The sequence below is a fragment of the Monodelphis domestica genome, chromosome 1 (assembly GCF_027887165.1).
Source record: "Monodelphis domestica isolate mMonDom1 chromosome 1, mMonDom1.pri, whole genome shotgun sequence".
Lineage (NCBI taxonomy): Eukaryota > Metazoa > Chordata > Mammalia > Didelphimorphia > Didelphidae > Monodelphis > Monodelphis domestica.
This window is the reverse complement of record NC_077227.1, coordinates 348,240,536-348,254,066: the sequence shown is the minus strand read 5'-3', so window position 1 is coordinate 348,254,066 and position 13,531 is coordinate 348,240,536. Positions and strand designations below refer to the sequence as shown.

Below are 13,531 nucleotides of genomic sequence, written 5' to 3'. Positions count from 1 at the left end.
AATTAGTTTAGTTATCCTTATGGGTTTTTTCTGGGAAAGCCAATAAACACTTTTCTAAATTTTTCATCTTCATTAGTTGAATTAAAGTATAAAAAGAGACTGTCAAGGTGAAAACATTGGAAATTTATCCTGTCTTTCAAGACTTATTGGAGAGCTACCTTGAATGTTTTGACAATGAAACTCTTGAAAACAAGAAACAAGAACAAAAATTTCACTAGAATATACAACTGAGAAAAAATTCAGAAGTTATTGGTTATTACCCTTTCCCATTGTCTTCAGAAAGACTAAAGAAAATAAAAATTTGGATTTAAGAAATGCCCTTCTATTAAGTGTTGGCCTACATAGAATAAAGAATATTAATGTTTGAAAGGATTTTTTAAGATCAGTTCTCCTTTGTAGAGACCATCCATTGGTGCAGTGAATAGAGTGCTGGGTCTGGAGTCAGGAAGATCTGAGTTCAAATATGACCAGACACTTATTTGCTATGTGACCCTGGGCAAGTCCCTTAACCCTGTTTGCCTCAGTTCCTCATTTGTAAAATGAGCAGGAGAATTAAATGGCAAATTACTCCAGTATCTTTACCAAGAAAACCCCCCAAAGGGATGAGGTCACAAAAAGTCATACGCGACTGAATGACAACATTCTAACTTTGTCTCTTAAGAATATGAAGAAACTGAGTTGCAAAGAAATAAAATGATTGGACCAGGATCACACGACTAGTTGGCAAAAATGGGACTAGATCCCAAGCTTTCTGATTTTCAAACCTCTTTCTACTATGGCATGCCACCCCTGCTACTCCTTCAACTGTGGTTGAACTCTTTCTTTTAAGAATCTCTGTAGCAAAGGGGTCAAATGGGTGGCTGGAAACACTAGCAAGTGCAGCCAGAACCAGAGTAAATATAATTCCTATCTATTTTTATGGGTAGCTATATTAATGAAAAAAGAAATATATAAACATATAAGGTTTTCTAAGTCAATATAGGGCCAGCAGGCATCCTTATAAATAGCTTAGTGTTCTCTACATTCCTTTCAATCTGTTTAACTTTCTTCCTTCATACATCTAATAGGATTTGGGATGAGATGATGACTTTGGAGGGGTTTAAACTTCACACTTCATAGAAGAGGAAAGTGAAATGCAGAGAAATAGTGTGATTTGCCCAAGATCATACAGGAAGTCAGTGGCAACACTGACACCAGGACCCAGACCAACTTATTAAATACACAACCTCAAATATAGGAGTCTACTCTTACTACACTGGATTATAAACTCCTTAAGGACAGGGGCCATAGATGTACCCCTTTCTTCATGTCTATCCCATAGTTCTTAGAAGAAAGTTCTTCTCCTTCAAGCCAATGACATCATGTCTTTGTTACTGGAGTTGGAATGGGACTAACTGAAGTATTTCACTGGAAGGAAGTTCAACACAAATAGATTGGAAAGTAGCAGTAATTTTGATTGTATGAGGAATGGAGAAGGGATGAAGATTTAAAATGTCAAATATACTCATTTCTTTATTTCTGCAGTCATATATTTTTAAGTCAGGCACTTTGATAAAAGCTGTACATAGAAAGAAAGGCAAAAACAGTACCTTCCCTCACACTGTAATGGGGAAGAGGACATGTGAATAACTAGGCATATGCAGAATATATACAGGGTAGATAAAGGCAGAAAACTAGGAAAAGTCTCCCGCAGAAGGTAGGATTTGATCTGAGGCTTGAAGGAATTCAGAGGAATTAAGAGACTAAGGTAATGGGGCAGAATGCTCCAGTGGTGGAGGGAGAGCCAATGTAGAGACTTGGATTTGGGCTCTCATTCTAACCCATTAACAGCTCGGGTTGGATTAGAGGTAGGTGAAAGAAAGGAGATAAAAAGGAATAGAAAGAAACCAAGACAGGGACAGACAAATATATATACTTCTTAAAGGTAGTAAAACTCATTGCTCTCATAAACTTTGTGCCCCATCACTGAGCACAATGCAAGACACATAATAAATACTCAAGAAATATTTGACTTGAGGCCTCCAGGTGGACTTCTTACCCCATTTGCCTAGCCCTTGACCATCTCTCTGAGATTTGTTACAAAGACAGAAAGCAAGGGTTTTTTTAAAAAGCAATATTTGATGGCTTAAAAAGAGAGAGGGTAGAGAGAGATTGAGGTGGGATAAGGAGAGGGAGTGGGGAGAGACAACATTGAGGGGGAAAGGAGAATAGAGAGAGGAGAGAGAGGTAGGGGAGAGAGGTGGAGAGGGAGAGAGAGATGGAGAGAGAAGAAGGAAAATGAGGGAAGGAGAGACAACATGGGAGAGAGAGAACTAGAGAGAGACAGAGACAGAGACAAAGACAGAAAGAAGGAAGGAGGGGGAGAGAGGGGGGGAGAGAGAAAGGGGGAAAGAGAGAGAGAGAGAGAGAGAGAGAGAGAGAGAGAGAGAGAGAGAGAGAGAGAGAGAGAGAGAGAGAGAGAGAGAGAGAGAGAATTGAGACAGAAAAAAGAGAGAGAGTATGCCTGGAGCCTAAATGAAAATAGTTTCTGTGTTATAAAAAAAGATTTAAAAAGTGTTTTGAGGCACTGCCAAGCTTCACATAATGATTTGTCCTTTCTGATTTTTACATTGTCAGCAACCAAAGCTCCAGAAGGTAGTTGGCGATTTTCTTGGGATGATGAATGAGACAAAAGACAGTGGGGGCAAACTCCATCTGACAAAAGACTGCTTTTCTAACCAGCCACAAGAAACCCAGCTAGAACAAGAAGTCAGGTTTAAAGTGATATTCAATCAGGGGGCTCATCTAGTTATTGTGATGGTACCAGGAATGAAAGTTCATATTCCTCATGGTGAAAAGTAATGAAGAAGAGGGAAAAGAGAGCTGGTTAAAGAAAGAATTCATAGGCCTGAGTTCCAGAACTGCCTCAGCCACTCCCTAGCTATGCCTGTGGGGAAGTTATTTAACCTCTTATCTGCTTCAGTTTCCTACACCGATCATATGAGTATGATAACACTTCAAGTATTTCACAGGATTGCTGTAAGAAATATTAATGCTGCTTTTTCTCAGTCCGTTTTGTTACTGATGAGCTTAGCAAATGTACAAATTTACATTTCTTAAGGCTGGAACTTTTTACATGGCAACAAAATCAGTGTGGTCTGGAAATGATAATACATACTGATTTTAAGATGGAATGTAAGGGGGCTGCTGGGTGACTCAGTGTATTGAGAGCCAGGCCTAGAGCTGGGAGGTCCTAGGTTCAATACAGAGTATTGACTCCAAAACAGAAGGTAAGGGTTTAAAAAAAAGATGGAATGTAAGCTTTTTAAAATGAAATTTAAAGAAAAACAGTGGCCATAAAATACAAAGAAATGTTCTTCAACCAAGTATTAGGTGTTCAAAGCAAAAGCATTGTGTTTGCAGGCTTCCCTTTCTTACTGATGTAGCTACTAATGTTTTTCATGATGTGCTCATTTCAGTACTTTTTAGGAAAAGCAATATGTGACACTGGACTTACAGTCAGACTGAGAACCAAGTTTAAATCCTGTCTTAGCCACTTAATAATTGTGAGATGATAGGTAAGTTTCTCAGTCTCTCAAGTCCCCTGTTTTATCATTTGCAAAAGGAAGATATTAATAATTGTATTTCCTGCCCCATAAACTTGTTGCAATGATCCACTGAGATAATGTAGTAAAGCACTAGAAAAGCAAGTAATTAATATTATTAGATTTGTTGTCTAATTGTGCTAACTAGTCTATCTCTTCTTTATACTGATTGGTAATCTTCATTGAGGTAACTGTATATAACTTGTTTCTTCTGTGCTTATTACACGGCATAAAACACTAATGGTTAACTTTAAGGAATGGTAGCCACTTCAGAGCATTGAGAGCATCCTTCCTCTTCTTGACATACAAACCACTTTCTTTTTCTCTCCTCTGTCCTCTGTCTTTCCTGCTTTCACTCTTTCCTCTATCAAAAAAAGATTAAACTCTTTTGTTTTAGAATAACTCATTAATGGTATTTCTAAAACTTAAATTATTCTTTTCTATTTCTTTGTCCCCTTCTATTCTTTTTTCTTATCAAAATGAAATGCAGATCAAACTATTTTCTGAAAACTTGCAAATGTATTTTGAAAGATTTTTAAAAATTTCCTCCCTCTCTCTTCCTTTCTCTTTCTCTATCTATTTAGGAAAATGAAATACTAGAGGTCACATGGAATAATGGAGATACCAACACACTCTTGGAACTGTGAGCTGATTGAACCATTTTGAAGAGCAATCTGGAATTATGCCCCAAAGAGTTATAGAACTGTGTATGCCCTTTGACCCAGCAATACCACTATTAGTTCTGTTTCTTAAGATGATACGGGGAAAAAGAAAAGAACCTATATATTCTAAAATATTTATAGCAGCTGCCTTGTGGTGTCAAGGAACTGGAAATTGAGGAGATGCCTATCAATTGGAGAATGGCTAAACAAGTTGTGGCTTATATTGCGATGTGCTTGGTAAAAAATGATGAACACATTAATTTACAAAACAAAAACTGTGGAAAGTCCTACATGAAATTATAAAGAGCAAATGAACAGAACCAAGAGAAATATTGTATACAGCAACAGCAATATTGTTTGAAAAATAACAGAATGCCTTCCTCCAGAGAAAGAATTGATAAATAGAAGGAAGCATGATATGTTTTCACATATATATACATATTATTTGGTCAAACAGGGTGGGGAGGAAGGAAAGAAGACAGCTTGAAACTTAAAATGTAACAAAAATATTAAATAAATCAAATAAAAATTAAATACTAACTCTAATTTTAGAGTAATTTACTATTGGTGTTCCTTTTCTTTTAAAGAATATTCTCTTGTTCTCTCTTTTTCACTTTCTTTCTTTAGTTCCCCCCCCTTTCTCTCTCTCTCTCTCTCTCTCTCTCTCTCTCTCTCTCTCTCTCTCTCTCTCTCTCTCTCTCTCTCTCTCTCTGTCTCTCTGTCTCTTTCTGTCTGTGTCTGTGTGTGTGTGTCTCTCTCTCTGTTCTTTAGGCCTGACACTGGCATCCACTAATATTGTTAATGCCCAGAAGAAAGTCAGCTAGGATGATAGGGTTCCTGAGTTCTGTGTAGTATCTTTTGAAGATGAGGTACCCTGTGGCCTTTTTTTTTTTTAAACTCTTACCTTCCTTTAAGAATCAATACTAAATATTGGTTCCAAAGCAAAAGAGCAGTACAGTCAATTAGCATTTGGGGTTAAAAGATTTGGTCCAGGTCACATAGCTAGGAACCTGAAGCCATATTTGAGTCTAGGACCTCTTGTCTTTAGGTCTGGTGCTCTGCCATCTAGCCCTTCCCTCTGTGACCCCTCAATAAATGTTCAGACTCAATACTATGATTCTTATAATCTTTAATGTCATCTTCTGAATTAAGTCCCAGAACCAATGCCCACAACTGACCTGTGTATGATGCGTTGACTTTGGAGGTACTCCAGTGCCATGGAAAGCTCACAGATGAAGAGTTTGACTGTGTCTTCTTGGAAGCGGACATTCTGCTGCAGGTGATAACGCAGATCGCCACCCAGAAGGAGATCTACCACCATAAACATGTCCTCCTCATCTTGGAAGGAGTACCTGGAAAAGCACATATCGCAGGGATGTCAGTCAAATGCCTTCACAAATCACCAACTTAGATGTTGTTTGATGGGAGAGAGCACCTAGATCATTTTTATTGTCATTCTAGCCATACCCTGGAAGGACTAGAATAGTTGGGACTGAAAGTTTTCATCCCAGACTAAGTAACACCATATACATTTCATTCTGTTAGGGACTGCCTTTTCTGGTGATGCTAGGAATGGAGACTGATTTCCATTCCTGGTCCTTTCACCAGCTATGTGACTATAAGTTACTTAAACTTCTCTGGGTATGAGTTTCCTCCCCTGTAAAATAGGGACAGTCATATTAGCCACATCACAAGGTTAATAGTGAGATAACTGTAAGAAAACATAATTTAGAGTGGGGAGAAACCTTAAAGATCATCTAATGCAATTTTCCCATTTTGGAGTTTATAGCATCCTCTCTCTATTTAGAACTCAAAGGCATCTAGTCTAACCTCTTAATTTTAGAGATGAGGAAACTAAAACCCCCAAAGATTCTGTTTGACCTTGGTTGTAAGTCACCTAGCTTCTTTCAGTTTCCTCAACTGCAAAATGGGGGAAGAGAGGGTTGTACCAGATAACCATGAAGGTCTTTGCAACTCAATCTATGATACTGTGATCCTAAGATTTCTAATCCAATCCTGTCTCTTTCATGAAAACACAACCGCCTTCTGACAATGATTATAAAAACACCATAAAATGCTATATAAATGTAAGACATTAAACTAGGCTGTCTATTCCATTTCCCCAATATGTAATGTTTTGGTTTTTTAAAACTTTAATTTATTAAGTCATTTTTCTTTTGGTATAGCATATGATCCCTTCTCCCAATTTCTTCCTTCCCCAAATTTTAATGCACAATTAATTGCTTGGGGAAAAAAGCTAGTTCGTTGGAAGCTGTATCCTTTAAACTCAGACTATGGTCCAAAGTAATGTTTGCTTCCAAAACCCTGGCCTTGCTCACATAAGAGATGGATTTTGGAGTGGAAGGGAACTTAGAAGCTATATCTTCCAAACCCATCATTTTGGAGATGAGGCTGCTGAAAGGTGAGTGATTGAGTGAGTTGCCTGGGCAAACCAGGTATTGAGCAAGAGATGGAATTTGAAACTTAGATTTTTTATTCCAAATACACATTCAATATATTGTACCATATTTATGAATAAGTCCCACTCTATAATCATTTTTATTTTACCAGAAAAAAAGTAATTTATATATTGATTAATGAATATGTCTAGATCAGCGGTATCAAATTCAAATAGAAATAAGGGCCATTCAGCCTTCCTTACCCTCCTGGCCACAAGTTAACTCAGAAAATGATACAGTAACATTATTTATGTTCTATTGTATTTTTATTTATTTTTGTCAAATATTCCCCAATTTTAATCTGGTTCAGACCCAAGGCCACTTGCTACATTGTTGATGCTTCTGGTTGACACAATAAAGATTGATTCATATTTGATATTTTATTTCTTTTTACTCATAGAACTGAGTCTGTAGCATTCATGCATTAGAATGTTGAGTGGAATCCTCATGGCCTGGTTACTTTCTTAGAATATATATGTAAATTTGTTACAGCCAAAGGGAACCAAAATAAATGGTTAAGAAGGTCTGAATTAGAGATGATGAATGGTATAATAGACAGAGGTCTAGTCTACGTATTATGGAGATGTGGTTCTTAGGTTCCATGTCAGTCACTAAATACTCAAGACCTTTAGCCAGGCTCCTTTCCTCCTTACTTCTCAGTTTCTAATCCACAAAATAATGGTGTTGAATCTGAAAGGTCCCCTGCAGTTCTAAACACTATCATCAGATCTCACCTTAAAGGAGAAGAGGGGGTTATATGCCTTGGCAAAGACAGAGGAACAATAAATGGAGATACAGAAAGATATTAAAGCTACTTGCCAATTTTGTCTAGGGCTTCCACTACTTTACCTTGTTGTTTCAGAAATTCACAAGATTTGGGACAAATCAATCCTTAAAATTAGGATAATCGTATTTACATTACCTATCTCACTAGGTTATTGTGAGGATCAAATGAGATTATGCATATAAAATGCCAGGAAATCTGCAAAGGGGTATATAATCATTATTATCATCATTATCAGAAACAGGTTCAGTCAGGTGCCTGAAAATTGCATCTTGACCAGGGTTGGGCATTCCACTCCTTCCATTTTGGCTCAGTTGAAACTATGGCAAGTATCAGCAGAGGCAAAGGTCAAGCAAGCATTGGTTAGTCTCTATTCAGTATTTTCTTCTCTTATTGTTCCTCTTAGATCTAAGAAGAAAAAGTCTTTAGCTATAAGGCAAGAATTCCCTACAATAAAGAATGAGGTATCTGGAGGAGAATGTAGAGAGAAGATGAAGTAAGGCTCAGGTACTTTTATCTATACTGGAAAATTGTTGTTCAGTCATGTCCTATTCTTTGTGATGCCATTTGGGGTTTTCTTGGCAACTCATTTCACAGATAAGAAATTGAGGCCAAGAGGGTTGTGACTTTCCTAAGGTCACATAGCTAGTGTCTGAGGCTGGATTTGAACTTATGAAAATGAGTCTTTCTGATTCCAAGCCCTGTGGTCTATCCACTGTACCTTAGACTGGAGAATAAGTTGATAACATTTCTCTTATGAAGCATGTAGGTTTACAGAAGATGATTGTGTTCTCAGACTTTTTGGTCTCAGGATTCCCTAATACTCTTAAAAATTACTGAGAAACTTGTTCATGAGGATCATATAAATAATGAATAAATTTACTATTATTATGGAGATAATTTTGACTTTGCAGATCCTCTTAAAGAGTCTTTGGTATTACCCTCAGGGGTCAGTAGACTACCCTTTGTGCATTGCTAATATAGATGAGGAAGAGGGTAAAGCCCAAGTAAGAAGGAATGGACTTCTAGTCCATGCTGTAAGCATATATTTACTTATTTGTGAATCCAGTTAATGTCATTTCTGTTCTTCTGAAGTGCCTACATGTGTCAGGACTGAAACTACTGGTCTCATATTCTAACCCCCTTAGAAGAAGGCAAGGATAAAGGGGGAGGGAAGTTTGTATATATTAAGAAAATTCCCAGCCAAACATTAGGACATAATGCATGATACTGACTAAACTCTCTATGTTCATTTCCCAGGCTCATATTCTTTATGCACTATGCCCCTTAGTAACTAAAAAGGGAAATCTCTTTGTTTAACCATTTTTGTAGACCTGCTGATCTGCCCATTTCTATCATTATGTAAGTTAAGGAATCCAGCTTTATTTATTTCTTAATGGAGTTTCTAACAGCATGGATTCTGGCTACAGTGTATTGTGCCTTGGGGTGTCATAAGATGAAGAAGAGTGGAAATTCAAGACAAGAACATTAAGATTCCTAGAGGGTGGAGGTAGGTTGTAATATATTATCAACAATCATTTATATGGTAGAAGTAGCAAAAGGTCTGATAAATGATGGGAAAGGGAGGTAGAGTGGTTGGGTAGTAAGAGAGGGAAAAATAGAACAGTCTGAGTGTTAGTACTAGTGTTCATAAAATATAATAATAATAGCAGGATTTATATAATATTTTAAGTTTTGCAAAGCACTTTACATATATTAATTCATTAAAAGAGTTCAACCAAATCCTCCAGAACACTGGGGATATCTTCTTTGAGAAAGGACATGAACTAGAATTAAATAGGATGAAAAGATGGGAGTGAGATATGGTCTATGTGGGGAGAGTGCTCATATTAATTAGATCACATATCCACAGGGTGGTGGAATAGAGCCTTAGGCTTGGAGTCAGGAAAAACTGGATTCAAATCTAAAATAGTCATTTGCTAGCATTCTGACTCTGGGCAAGTTACCTAATTTCTATCTGCCTCAGTTTCCTCATATATAAAATGAGGATAATAGCACCTGTCTCCTAGAGTTGTTGTGAGGATAAACTGATAATTGATAATAATAGCTAACATTTTGTGTATGCTTGCCATATAACAGGGCAGCAGATAGAGTGCCAGGCTCGGAGTCAGGAAGACCTGAATTCAAATCTGACCACAGATACTTACTAGTTGTGTAACTCTGGACAAGTTACTTAACCCTTTTTCTTCATTTGTAAAATGAGCTGGAGAAGCTAATGGAAAACATCCCAGTATCTTTGCCAAGACAACCCCAAATGGAGTCATGAAGAGTTGGACAGAACTCAGGAACAACAATACTATGTACCAGGCACTATGCTAAGCATTTTACAATTATTATCTCATTTAATCTTCATGAAAATAAAATACTATATAACTATTATAATTAATAATAAGAAGAAATCATCCTTAAAGATGGATACATAGCTATATGGTGCTGATACAATGAAAATGCCATTAGTACTCATTTCTCTTAGGGGGTCCTTATAAATCTACTTCTGTGGAGCTTAGCAGGGGGTAGTTCTGAATCTAAGAATCTTAAAATTGGATGGGTTCTTGGAGGTTAATTAATAGAAGAGCTCTTAACCTGAGATCTACGAACTCTCAAGATCTATTAATAAATTTCAATAGGGTCCATGAACTAGGATGGGAAAGTATTAAAGTCTTCTTTTTCACTAATCTTTGGTTTCCTTTGTAATCCAATGTATTTTGTTTTATGCATTTAAAATGTTTTTTTCTGAGGAGTCCATAGACTTCTCTAGATCAGCAGGGGGTCTATGACAGACAAAAGGTTAATAACCCCTGAATTATAGTCCAACCCACCCCTACTTTTATAATGTTGGCTTCCCCTGTGTAGGGATGCTTGAACATTGATTGATTTTGGCCTCTACCTGAAATATTAAATAAAATGCACTGCTGTTGTTTGGTAGTGTCTGACTTTGCAACCATATTTGTGTGTTTTTTAAAGATTATCTAATAAACTTTTATTTATCAGATTCCATTCTGCATATTTATTTTTTTGTTCTATTTAATCACTTATTTGTGGTTTTCTTGACAAAGATACCAGTGGGTTTGCCATTGCCTTCTCTGGCTCATTTTACAGCTGAGGAAACTGAGACAAACAGGGTTAAGTGACTTGCTGGTAAATGTCTATTCAAATAGTAAATGTCTGAAGCCAGATTTGGACTCATGAAGATGAGTCTTCCTGACTCCAGGTCTGGCACTCTAATTACTACACCATCTAGCTATCCACCACTACCATTGTTAATTAATTCTGGCCATGGGAAGGGCTGCATTTCACTAGAAAAATAATTGCAGTTGAAAGATGAGCTCATTGGAGATGACATGAGGGAAAAGGATAATATACATGGTGATGTTATTTCCCTAAAGGGGAGTATGAATGCCCAACATCTACATTATTTGAGTAGATCAGCTAACCTGTAAGAAAGCACTGCTATTTTGTAATATCTTAATCCTTCTGAAGATAATTACGATAATTAAATGACCAGTACAATTTACATGACAAAAAATTATTCTAGACATATTAAAAATTTGATCATTTAAATTTAGTCCTAGTCAACAGTAGATAGGGAAGGGTAATATAAATAATATTTTTCTCTATCCTTATGAGTCTACTTTCACCCATTGTATATGTTTTCTGATGGTTACTTTATATGAGGCTATTTTTGATCTTGGCCAGTGGGTTTCAGTGGGATTTATGGGGGAGTAAAATAGGCAAAAGTAATTTTATGTGCTAAAATATTGGGAAGAGAAACCAAGACTTCTCAGAGTATGAGCTAGGAGTATTCATAACATGTTCTCAGATGCCATGAAGGAAAAGTCATTTCTTGTGCTAAGAGACAGTGCCAAGAGAGCCAGCAAAAGGATGTTTAAATGCACTGTATCTCCATTTAAGTGAAGAAGTTGAATTTAGAAATTTTCATCACAACAGAGGTGAATCTCTACTCACATTACTAAATGAATTTTCCAAGATGAACTCTATTTAGAGGTTTTCAAAATTTCAAAGAAACTAGGGTGGTAGGGCTTGGTTGTTTTCAGAGATGGTTCCCCATTTTATCACAGTTAATCTGAACTCTATAGAGTTCAAACCCTAAAGAATTAGTGCATAATCATTAATTTTAAAAAAATAACAAAAAATGATGTGATTAAGTCAATAGATACAGAAAATGACCTTTGTAAAAATATGACACTCATATTTCCATGCTTTTAATAGGTGTAATAAGGGTCTTGAGTTTTTAAAAACTGTAGGACTGGAAGGATTTTTCCTAAATATAATAAAAACTATTTATATTAAACCAGTGTATACAGTAGAGCAACATTAGAGGCTTACCCCACTACAAATAAGATAGGACTATACACTCTGTAATACTTATTTGAATGGTTTTTTTTTTTAAGAAATGTTATCTAGTGCAATAAGACAAGAAGAACAAATATAGGGAATAGGCATAGTCATAGAAGAGGTTAAAACATCTGCATTTGGAGATATGATAATATATTCAGAAAACGACAATTCAACAAAAAAATAGTAATTGTTGTAATAAATGGTATCTGCAAGATGACAGTATTATAGATTTAGAGCAGGAAGGGTATGAAGGGCTCTCAAATCAAAAATGCCCCTTTCCCTATTTTATGGGTGAAGAAACTGAGACACAGGGAGGTTATGTGACATGTCCAGAGTAATGCAGGTATCTGTGCAGGACCTGCTCCAGGTCCAATATCCTCATCATAATTGTCATACTGCTTCTTTGACAGAAGGAACTGATTTTATATGTAAGTCTTTAAGCAGAGACTAGATAATCATTCTTAAGGTATGTCATGATGGGGACTTACTTTGTGTGGGAGTTGGAACAACTAGCTTCTAAGGTCCCTTCTAACTCTCAAATTCTATGATTCTGTGAAGCCCATAAAAATCATCTACATTTCTATCACTCTCTAAAAGAATACATGAAGAAACTGTTCGAAAAGGAAAAATAAAATTCTTATAAATAATTATATATATATAAATACATAATGTATATGCATGATTAGGTTAGGTCAAAATTATAAAGATGATAATACTACTTAAATTAATTTGTAGATTTGATGGGATGTCAATCATAGAAAACAATTTTTGAAAAGTATGCATACTATCAAAATCGAGTAAGTAGTTAAAATTTTTTTTTTCAGGCAGGGGGGAAGATTACTTGCAAGTCTCAAATCATAGTAGTGCCTACTTTGTGCCTAGCATTATTTTAGGTGTGTAGATAGTTACAAAGGATGAAGCAATCCCTTCTCACAAGGAGCATATATTTGAATGGGGAAGGTATATGTAAGTGTACATATTTAAACATAAGGAACAAATTTAAAGAGAACAATAAGTTGATCTTAGATAAATAAAGGAAATTAGACCAGTGAGCTATTAGAGGCAATATAAGAGAGGTATCAAACAGATTGCAGAACGACAACCTTCCCAGGTGTGGTCTGAGCCAGATTAAAATAGAGTTGAGAAATATTTAAAAATATAAATAAAATATACTAGAATATAGATAATGCTAATATGTGGTTTTCTATGTCAATATGCTCCGCAAGGATCCTTATAGATTGGTTGAGTAGCTCTGTTTCTCTTTGATGCCATTAATCCAGTAAAACCAAAGATATATAATCAGCTATTACTTAATAGCTCCAATATCATAAAATGTGGAGAAAAGGAGCCATTCATAAGTTAAAAATAGTTTAGAAAATTGTACAGCAGTTTTATAGGATTTTATATTTCTATATATACACATACCATCTATATCTCATTATATAGTACAAGAATTATGATTAGATCATATATTCTAATAATTTTAAAGTGGATTAATGGTCTAGATATAAGAAATGTAAAAAATTTTAGGAAAAATAGAACCCATCAAAATTACAGTCTAAGGAAGAATGCAACAAATCTATACAATAAATTAAAGGAAATATATGAGAAAATAATTGCATTTGATCACATGAAAAAGTCTGTCTAGTGATGAGCAATTAG

General features: G+C 35.9%; 1 protein-coding gene across 2 annotated transcripts in view; it reads right to left on the bottom strand.

Moving 5' to 3' along the window:
* The window catches only part of STK32A (serine/threonine kinase 32A), a 170,438-nt gene that overhangs the window by 76,405 nt on the left and 80,502 nt on the right, over window positions 1-13,531 (bottom strand). For both annotated transcript variants that reach the window (XM_007473844.3, XM_056811446.1), the window contains one exon: window positions 5,425-5,598. In XM_007473844.3, coding sequence (XP_007473906.1) covers window positions 5,425-5,598 — 174 coding nt within the window. The remainder of the gene's footprint in view (window positions 1-5,424; window positions 5,599-13,531) is intronic.